This window comes from Leiobunum rupestre, chromosome 2, assembly GCF_980474605.1.
Source record: "Leiobunum rupestre chromosome 2, qqLeiRupe1.1.hap1, whole genome shotgun sequence".
In the NCBI taxonomy this organism is placed as follows: Eukaryota; Metazoa; Arthropoda; class Arachnida; order Opiliones; family Sclerosomatidae; genus Leiobunum; species Leiobunum rupestre.
This window is the reverse complement of record NC_143385.1, coordinates 9,442,448-9,452,846: the sequence shown is the minus strand read 5'-3', so window position 1 is coordinate 9,452,846 and position 10,399 is coordinate 9,442,448. Positions and strand designations below refer to the sequence as shown.

Below are 10,399 nucleotides of genomic sequence, written 5' to 3'. Positions count from 1 at the left end.
CAAGACCACTTTTTATTTTATAAAATCAACTATTAAAAAAGTAAAATAATTGCAAATGCACCAGAAACGGTGCCAAAACGCATCTCGTCTGTAATTTCTAGCGACGACCGTGCAGATGCCTTAGCCACAAAACCCTTAGCAAGTTTCTTTCATATAGTATAGCTATAGTCCAAACAATTCATTTGGTTTTCGCGTTTCCAGCTTAATCCAAAAGAGAAATAACGCGCACTTCTGAGTTCACTTTGTTTACGTTCAGCCGTGTGCCGTGAAGATCAATCCAAGTTAAAATGTCGGACGCGGTCCGCCTTAACGCCCTCATCCCGATATTTTAGCGTTGGTTTGAACATCAATGTTCCATCTGTTGTAGTACTAAGGTTAATTTCTAAATTTTATAGCAATCTATGGAACCCTTATTGTAGTATCATTGACGATAATTTATATCAGATTGACCTCGTCATAATTTAATTAATCGAAATTAAAATGTAAGACGCGGTCCACCTTAAACGTCTTTAATGTTTCGTCTATCTAATTTTAAAATTAGATTAAATTCCGGCTGATAGAAAAATTGTTTAGTATCTATCTTTAAATTTGGTAAACGGTAATATACGGTCTGCTATAATCACCCCCACCCAAAATAATTGATAATTACTCTTATAATATTAAAATAATAATCATTTCAATCACTTTTCCTATTCATATTTGATTTAACATGTTTTGTAGCATCATTGACGTTAATTTCAATAAAATAAATTTTATTTCAATCACATTTCGTATGTAAAATTTTAGTAAATTAAAGGAAAATTCAAAAAACGCAGTTGAAAAATATAAGACACCGGTAGCGCCATCTGTTTTAGTTTTCTTTGTTATTAATATTTCTCTTCGTATTATTAGATAACTCTGGCTTTTTTGGTTATTTTTAAAAGTAAACAAAGTTTTTAGTGGGTTAGATAATTTTTTCCGTAATGTTATTAAAGTTTAAAAGCAGTTTCTAATGTTTTAAGCCATAGTTACGACCATAGCTTAATTCTGTTTCGTCGGGTACTCCACCGCACCGTAAGTATGATTTTTTCCAACTTTCAGAATTCTGGCAGATTTACGTCGGTGAATGCAAGCGGTGTTGAGTAACTGACAAAGCTGGTTGCAGCTCCATTTTTAAATTAAATTATGGCCAAAGCTCAATCTGAAGTTGATGAAGACTCAATCCCTTCTGATTCCTTTGGCTCGGATCTTGATAGTGATGATTCTTATTATTATGCTGGATATTCTAGTGATACAGACTACGAATCGTGTCTACCTCATTATGTAAATGGTGAAATTTTACCGTATCAATTCGAACCCTTGGCTAAAGATTACCCAGATAGTGACGAAACAAGTAATGGAAAATCTAAAAATTGTGAAAATAATAATGAAACATCGAAGGAAAGACTTGAAAATACCGATTGGTAAATTATAGTTTCATTGTAGACTGTAAAATCTTGTTTTGGTTCACCTGAAGTAAAATAGGACTCATAACGGATAATAAAAGATGTTATTTCAAACAAAACTATTGCCTGTGGTAGGATGTTACTAGGAGCTATACCATAAGTGGATAATAAACATAAGTATGGCACTGAACGAATGATAGTCTGCCGTGGAGTGATGGCGAAATAGGAAGTTTCCGAAGAGGAACCTCGTCCCTTCCTACTCTTTCCGTTGCCAAAATAGTTGGTTAGTTTGATGGCGAGAAATACGAGCGTACACGCGTTTAGGTTTTAAATTCGAAAACAAACTAACTTCTGAAATGGAGCCAGTGTTTATAATATTTATTTCTATTTTCCGATTCAATAGTTCAGCATTATTTTCCAAAAGTAAGCGTTATTTATGCTTTTGAAAGCATTTAAATTTTCAAGAGGCCTTAGCTGGTCCGTCAAAAAGGTTGCCGGCCACCGTACGGGCTTCCTCCAAATTCTAGGAGCAGTACGCGGAGAGTTGTCAGTCCGTCGGTACGTAATGATTTACATTGTCATTGGCGAAACAGAATGTCATAAAAAAAATTGGATTGGGTGAATAGGAAGTGTCATACTTATGTTTATTATCCACTTATGGCTATACTAAGAAATAAATGGTCCACCACTGGTCATAAGTGTTAGGACTTGAAATTACGTGAGAAAGTAAAACGACTAACAATTTTGGAAGGGATAAAAACTATATCCGAGTGCAAAAGCATTACTTCAGCTGCTAAGGTGATTATTTTTTACTTTCTCAAAGATGTTGTTGGCCCAATAATAACGTAAACTACTAGGTGCAACCCTGTTTAATTTTTAAACAAAATTAACCATTATACTTAGTATTTTTTATGTCTAATAAAACTAATTCGTTCAAATTATGAATTGTTTAGGTGTACTTGTGGCTTTTGCACCAAGATGAATACCGTGGAAGAAAGCATCTGTTGCAATGAAAACAAGGTTATTGATGATTTCCGAGACAACGGATCTTGCATTACAGAACATGATGATTTTGTGGGAACATGTACCAGCCTCTTTCAATTGCGATTGGCATACCTTGAAAAAATTGACAAGTATGCTGGGAGAACACCCAATGAAACACCGGAAGGCTACATATATAAGTAAACAAATTTCAAATGGTTCAAAATAAAGCAACTCATTATATTTTTCTTATAGGCATTACAGACTTATAGCTTATAAACGATTTATTCGATGGATATTCAATTTACTACCCAAAGGAAGGCTGCCTGTTCCAAGCTGTGTTCTTGTTAAAATACGCGACACCATTCCATCAGATAGCTATTGTGGATTTAAACATACAAAGAAGAGACGTGCATGACTCATGGAGTGCATCATTTGCTAGTTATTCGTAACTCATCTTCTCTCACTGTATCAATGTAAAGTTACATGGACATTAAAATTTTATTGTTGTAACTTTAAAAACCAGCATTCCAAAATGGATTTATTTATTATCTTTAGGACATTTTCGACAGTTTTTTTTCTAATAGCTGAATTCGTTTCCTTAATCTCTTGTTCTCAAGCTCTTTAACCGAATATTCGGTTTGAGTTGAAACAACAACTGAAGTGGTGATATTTACTTTGTCCGTTTGAATTAGTTTCGAATTACAAACATTTGGAATTTTTGTATAGTTGTTTGTTTGAGTTTGTTTCATAGCATAGAAAATTGGAGACTCCGTTTGAGTTGCTACAGTAATAGAAATAATGCATGGCCCTACTGGTAATTTCTTTTTATCAGTGTCTTTTTCTTCTAAAACATGGCTGTAGTCTTGAGGTTTTGAGGTTTCAAGCTTCTCTTTTTTCAGCAACAAACTTGTAGTAACATTGTGTATGGATGAAGCTGCGTAGTATTGTTTAGCATTGGAATCCATTTCTTTCATAATTTGAACAAACAACCTTTATAAACTATAATTATAAAAACATGTTACTATGGGATCTTGACTTTCATTTGGAAAACACTCAGTTTTCATATATGGAACCTCTGTAGATTTTATTTAAAATATATTTCGTAATTTGATTGAAAAAATATATTGCATTAAATATATTATAATCCGTCCAGTATAGTGGCAGTATTTAATATTAGACAACAGAAAACTGATAAATTAAGCGTTTGAATAATTTAGTAACTCGAAAATTAATTTGACCCGTCGCGTGTCTTACTTAATTTTACTAGAAATTGTTTAAGGTAATTTCTTGCCTGAACTTCCTAAAGGCTGAATATGGTTGGACTTGGAGGTGACTCATGGAGTCATGGTCCGAGGGTCGCAACTAATTTTTGCTAAGTCGGACCCTTTAAAGTAATATTATGAATTTGTACCCAACTTAAAAATTGTTTTAAAAATTAAAATACCTTATTAAAACGTTTCTGAAAGCTGTAAAAATTAAAACTCACTGAACCGTTTCTCATTTTCTGTCCATGTTTATGTTATTTTTTGGGGTGTAGTAGAACTCGCGGCCAATGAAATATTTATCTTAAACTAAACAATTTTAAAAATGCGGGAAGTTTAAACGTGGCATATTAAGTTGTTACACAATTCTAACATATGTGTGGCTAATACAGAAGCAAATCCGTATAATCGGATTAACTACCACGGGGCCTCTGTCTTTGCCTTGAGTAAAGCCTACTATGCTTAGACAATATTACGATATCCAGGAGGGTAATAATTAATAACCAATTAAATTACTGTAGGTAAATTACAATAAATCATAAAACCACTTCCTTCCGCAAGTTCTCTCCCCATTGGTTAAAAGGGGTTTTTCCCCGAGTTCTTCGGCTTCCCCTTTCCATAAAAACTTGTAGAGTAGAGAGCTGCAGAACAGCGAAAATACCGTACCGTTTCCACTCCGTTTTGTTTCCCGGTATGATACATATATCCGTTTCCGGTCCGCTTTGTTTCTCGTCCGTTGTTTCCGTCTGTTTCCGGTCCGTTTAGTTTCTCGCCTATTATTTCCGTCCGTTTCCGGTCCGCTTTGTTCCTCGTCCGTTATTTCCTTCCGTTTCCGGTCCGCTTTGTTTATCGTCCGTTATTTCCGTCCGTTTATTTCTAGCCCAATATTTCCATCCGTTTCCGCTCCGGTTTATTTCTAGCCTATTATTTCCGTCCGTTTCCGCTCCGTTTGGTTTGTCGCCTATCATTTCGGTCCGTTTCCGCTCCGTTTCATTTATCGTCAATATTTTCCGTCCGTTTCCGCCACGTTTGTTTCTCCGATATTATTTCCGTTCGTGTTCCGCTCAGTTTCATTAATCGTCTATATTACTTAATATTTATGCTCAGTTTTCGCTCCCGTTTTATATTTTGCTTTCCCTCAGTATACACTCTTTTTAGAAACGTTTACTGGGTGCCGCCATTATTGTACAGACAACCAACGAGCCAGCCCTCTACCGCAGAAATTTCATCCCCCCAAAACCGGTTTTGTCATCACCCTCCCCTTAGACTGTAAGGTAATGGCGGTCGATTGGGAAGGCGCGTTTAAGAGTCTATAGTCTTGAAAAATGAGGAAAAATTATTTTATTTACCTGAATACAGAAATTTACAGAAACAATTATTATTTCTATTGAATTGAATGTAAAACTAAAACTTTACCACAAGCCGGGTCACCCCGCCTATTTATTCCCTCTTTTCACTAAACATCCTTTGTACCTTTTGCGATTCTGCGCATTGATGTACGCAACGTAGTCGTAGAGAAAAAGGCTTCAGTTGCAGTTATGTTTCCCACGAGCCGGTGTGGTGAAGAAGGGGGATTATGATCTCACTGTCTGGAAAAGTGGGAGACCCAATCAGCAGCCAAGAGAGAAATGAAAACAGTGTCCATGCTTCAATATACGACGTTTTTTTCGGAAATTTGCTCCCATCCCGTTCCATTACAAAGGTTTTGGACAATTTTACTCCGATCACGTTCCGTTACAACGATTTTTCGGAATTTTGCTTCGATTCCGTTCCGTTACAAAGATTTTTCGGAAATTTGCTCAGATCCCATTCCGTTACAACGATTTTTCGGAATTTTGCTCCGATTCCGTTCCGTTACAACAAATTTTCGGAAATTTGCTCCGATTCCATTCCGTTCCTCTACTTTCTTATAAATTAGCTCCGATTCCAACGGAACAGAGTCCGCGGAAACGGAATAATTTCCGCTCCGTTGAGTATAGGCAGCTGTTGGCTCCCGTGTCATGAAGGGCTTACCACCACCTACGCAATATAATAATAGTCAGCGACGAGAATTAAAGGCATTAAAGCAACTGTCAATTCTATCATTGCTACCTGTAATATGAAAAGGCCCCTGTTATTAGAGATGGCCATGAATCTATCCGATTCTTCGAAAAACACGAATTTAATGGAGAGCGTGGTGCCATCTATTTATGGCAATAAAACTAAAATTAAAAATTACCAAATAATAACGTCTTCAGAGAGCCATTGTAGAGTATTAAATTTAGACAACTTATACTTTATTTATTGGGCTCGAACCTAAATTATACAGGGTGTTTTAATTTGATCACCCCAGGAATTTTGCTCAAAACGTATATTACCTATAAATGTGAAATTTTCAGGATGCACACAATTGGGGAAAGTCGTTGTCATTAGTATATTTAAACAAAATCGTGACATTTTTCACGGTTCTGAAATTTTCAATTTTTTTAACACTAGGTGGTAAATGAAAACTGTCAATGAACATGTTGTAGAGCATACTCGAAGGCCTTAAATGAAATTGGTTTGGTAGGAATAGGTCAATTTCAATTGCCACCGAAATATTAGGTCATGAAAAATAACAAGTTGTTAGTAATTTCAATAGAAACCTACCTAAATTGTAATGTTTGTATGACTGCTAAAATGGTTCAGTACCATGGCGGCCGTTTACCAATTATGAAAGTTGTTGCAAAGTCGGAGCACTACTATTACTGCTGCCACTACACTACCACTACCACTACTACCAAAAGCGACATAATTGCCAAAAGTGTGTTAATCGGACCTATTGCTGAATGAATGTTACGAGCGAAATACAAGTCGGGAGGGGAGAATGGAAAGTATGCCTTGGGGAGGGAAGGAAGTTAAAACCAACTAATAACGCCTCGTAGTGAGGAACGGAGGAACTAAGTAGCACTGGTCAAAGTTAGTGTATTTTTTTTATTTTTCGTCGTTCTGTGAAGATGCTATCGCCATCTACCGACGATATAATACCATAGACTAAAAAAGACCCAGAAAGGCGACAATAAATCGATCTCGAGTCGAGCATTCATTAAACCTTTAGCATACGAAAGTACAGGGATTGTCACACTTTTGTTAATTATGTCACTTTTGCTACTACACAGTCTACACTTCAAAGAAACAAATAGTATATATTTCGATGTGGAACTAAAAATATAATGAAGAAATTTTTCAGTGCTTTGAATATTTTTATTCCATAAAATGATTTTAAAAATTAGCGGGAATCTGAGAAGGTCTCAATGACATAGCTGAACGGGCTCGTCTCACACTAAGAGCCCGAGCTCAATTTGAGACTGAGCCCAGGCTTTATTATGAGAATGATACGAGCCCGAGAAGAGACCAAAACATTGTGGTCATTTAATTTGAGCCCGAGATGAGACCATTTTAATATAGCATATTTGTGTGAGCTCGAGATGAGACCATTAAAATATAGTAAATTGCTGTGAGCCTGAGCTGCGTCCAATATAATAGAGTGTATTACTACGAGTCCGAGCTGAGACCATATTTTTGTAACGAACCCGATATGATACCTTTTTATTTTTAAGAGACGGTTATGTGTCCATTTTTGCACGATCATGTTGCCCTTGGCCACTGGGGAGCGCTGCCGCCAGCGGTGCCAGATCGAAAATCTGAAAATATCGTATCTAGGCCAAAAAATTATCGATTTTCCTGGAAAAGTATCGTACATTTCTTTTTAGCGCTAAATTTGAATTCATACATAAATGCGTTGAATTTAGATGATTTTTTAAAGCACTACAGGAGTTTTATTTCCGGGAAATAAACAAAATGTCTATTATCATTATTAACTGAACTTAATATGTTTTATAATGTATTAAAAAATGCGGTAATAGCTAGGAGTAATAAACTCACACTCAGGACTACGCGTACAGAAAATGTATATCATTCATTTTTAAGTAGAAAAGTTATAGAAATTAATAATAAAATATAAATCGTTCGTAGGTTTTTAAAAAAAAATTAAAGATTATCGTACATTATAGTACGTTGAGGCAGAATTATCGAAATAATGGTACGATGTCGTACGCCATGACAATTATAGTACGCCCTAAAAATTTTGATTAAATTATCGCACTGTCGGATAATTATCGTACGTCTGGCAACGCTGGCTGCCGCGCAGAGAAACACGTGCCGTAACCGTAACGCTTTCTTTCTCACCGACACGACCAACTTTGATTACGTGCTGTTTGCGTGGTAGGTAAAGAGCGAATAGCGCGTGATTACAGTTGGCCGTGAAGCCCTCGAAGAGAACTCTGGTCTATTTGGTTAATACGGAAACGTTATTTCACTCAATCGTTTTCTGATTAGTCCAAAGTAAACTACCTCCTAGAATTTTCGAAGGTTGTTGTAGTGAAGAGAATACCAGACCTGGTCGCCCGGCTGTTTCGTTTGACTTAGGAGATCAATATAAAAAAAATATTAAAACTTCAAAAAGATATTAACAGACTGAAATGAGCCCCGCGAGTTACGCAAATTCTTACGAGACTGACACGAGCCCTTGTTAGTAACAGAAAAAAGTATGAGCCCGAGACAAGCTCAAATGTTTAGGGAGGGGAATTGTGAGTTAGAGACGAGCTCTTGTGTTTAGGAGATAAAAAATATGAGCCCGAGACGAGCTCTCGGGTTTAAAAAATATATTGATGAGCCCGAGACGAGCTCTCGTGTGTAAAAAAATATTGATAAGCCCGAGACGAGCTCTCGTATTTAGGGAAAAAACTTATGAGCCTGAGACGAGCTCTCGTGTGTTTGGGGAAATTATTGTGAGACCGAGACGAGACTAAGGACAAACAAAAATTTTGGTGAGACTAAGCCCGAGACCAAGTCTTGGTGTGCAGCTAAAACGAAAATGGATATTATATTTATTTTATAATACAATTTAGGTTAGGACATAATTTCGTTTCCTAAGCTTACAGGACTATTTTGAAGCAAGCTGCAAAAACGAACCTCTTCGGATAACTTCACTCCTCCTAGATTTGATTAGCGTTCTCCGAGTACGAGATAGCCTATATGAGTATAAGGCGCCATCTATCAGCAATACCATTTTTTTATAATAATAATTACTAAATTAAAATTAATTTTTGCGTAATTTTTTAAAACATTAAGTTTTAAAAATATTGTTTTAAAATTTTATTTCCATATTGCGATAAAATATTTAATATTTTGAATTTTTAAGTTTTTACTCGACAGAGGGGGCGACAACCACTTATATCGAATTTTTGATAATAAGTAGTTTCCAAACCGTGGTTTCTTAAATGTTACGCTCAATCAAAAATGATACAAAAATATTGTTTTAAACAAAACTTTGAATATACACTAACCATAAAACATAAATATATTTGTAAAAAGTGAAACGATAATGCAGTTAGATAATTAGTATATATTTTCCAAATAGAGGGTAATTCCGTATATAAACTTACTTATAAGTATTTTTAAGTACCATTTTCAAGCATGCTCTGGCTTCTCCTCAATCGCCTTAATCTTTCGCCTTTTACTAAAGATTACCGTGGGGAGGAGCAATATAATGAGCCTATAGGCAATTTTTGAAGACTCTACCTTATGGTAGAGTTACTATCTAAACCAAAATTAATCACATATACTCAAATTAAAACCGAATAGGCGGCACTCCTAGATAATAATTAAGGGATTTCGGTCGATTTTTTTGAAATTTTATTATGTGATGGAATTTAAGATTATAGAGGTATCTAAGTTCTTATTTTTTATAACATTGTTTATTTGTGATGATTTATGACTGCAGACGTGCACATTTCCATAAACCAAAACTAAAAACAAAGTGTGGATAACGAGCTATTTTCCCTTTTCTTAGTACTATGCGACCGAAAATTCCAGGATGATAGCTATTAAAAACCCTACTACAGGTTAGGTAGTATTTGCATGGGGCACCAAAAACCCTAAGGCCGTCAATGGTTGGTCAACAACGCTTAGCGAAATTCGTGGCTCGTTTAAATAAGCGTGTACTCTTTGGTTCTTCTCCCTGTGAGTTTATTTATAATACCATAAGTGGCATAATTACCCTAAGTGTGCCAATATGAGCCTTTCCCACAGAAAATCTTCAATTACAGCTTGTTCTAAACAGACGAAAGAAACGTAGGACTCGCGAATTCCGTTCAATACCCTATATGGTATTTTTAATGCTTGCGCCGCAGACGCCGCTTCGCAAACACATTACGTAAATTTCGTCACTGGAAAAAATGACGTCATTTACGTCACTTTCGTTAAACAAGGTATCATTGAAAAATTCATCTTATTGACACACTTAGGTTAATTATGCCACTTATGATAATACGTTTAATGATACGTAATATTTCTTTAAATGAGTTTACTCGTGAGTCTGATTCATAAGTATAATGAATAGTTTAAAACGTGTTTTAAACATATCGTCTAAAGAATTTTGGTGCTCGCTTATATCCTTAAAGCCTGTCATATACAGCCAGTATTTTTATGACAAACTAAATCGGGGTTCCCATGAATTTCATCCAATAAGAGAACAAAATATTTATCTTTTTCGGGAAGATTATTGATATTTGTCTCTTCAATCATTTCATCAAAAACCTCTTGACTAAAACCAGACTTGTTGTCTACAGTATGAGTGTGATTGTATATAGTTCTCACACTTGGCAATATAATGGTACCTGACTTCTTTAGTGCGTCGTAAGTTGATTT

At 35.7% G+C, this 10,399-nt stretch overlaps 2 protein-coding genes and 1 non-coding gene across 6 annotated transcripts; 2 read left to right on the top strand and 1 right to left on the bottom strand.

Moving 5' to 3' along the window:
• The first annotated feature begins 941 nt into the window (after nt 1-941).
• LOC149956044 (uncharacterized) lies at nt 942-2,927 on the top strand. Its single transcript, XM_090164585.1, has 3 exons — nt 942-1,442; nt 2,378-2,605; nt 2,661-2,927. Exons 1-3 carry the CDS (start codon nt 1,165-1,167, stop codon nt 2,821-2,823), a joined length of 669 nt encoding a protein of 222 aa, XP_090020711.1. The 5' UTR covers nt 942-1,164; the 3' UTR covers nt 2,824-2,927.
• On the bottom strand, nt 2,757-3,950 carry LOC149956043 (uncharacterized). Of its 4 annotated transcripts, XM_090164587.1 has the most exons (3): nt 3,853-3,912; nt 3,700-3,792; nt 2,757-3,407 (listed from the first exon to the last, which is right to left on the bottom strand). In XM_090164587.1, the coding sequence occupies exon 3, from the start codon at nt 3,380-3,382 to the stop codon at nt 2,960-2,962; it is 423 nt and encodes a 140-aa protein (XP_090020713.1). In that variant the 5' UTR covers nt 3,383-3,407; nt 3,700-3,792; nt 3,853-3,912; the 3' UTR covers nt 2,757-2,959. The 4 variants fall into 4 exon arrangements, with proteins under 4 accessions (XP_090020713.1, XP_090020715.1, XP_090020712.1 ...); XM_090164589.1 differs by lacking the exon at nt 3,700-3,792 and having other exon boundaries at nt 3,895-3,950; XM_090164586.1 differs by lacking the exon at nt 3,700-3,792 and having other exon boundaries at nt 3,853-3,906.
• A 5,216-nt stretch (nt 3,951-9,166) lies between these two features.
• Nucleotides 9,167-9,285, top strand: LOC149956042 (U5 spliceosomal RNA). The gene has a single exon (XR_016478819.1). It is a non-coding gene; the product is annotated as a U5 spliceosomal RNA (small nuclear RNA).
• The last annotated feature ends 1,114 nt before the right edge of the window (nt 9,286-10,399 follow it).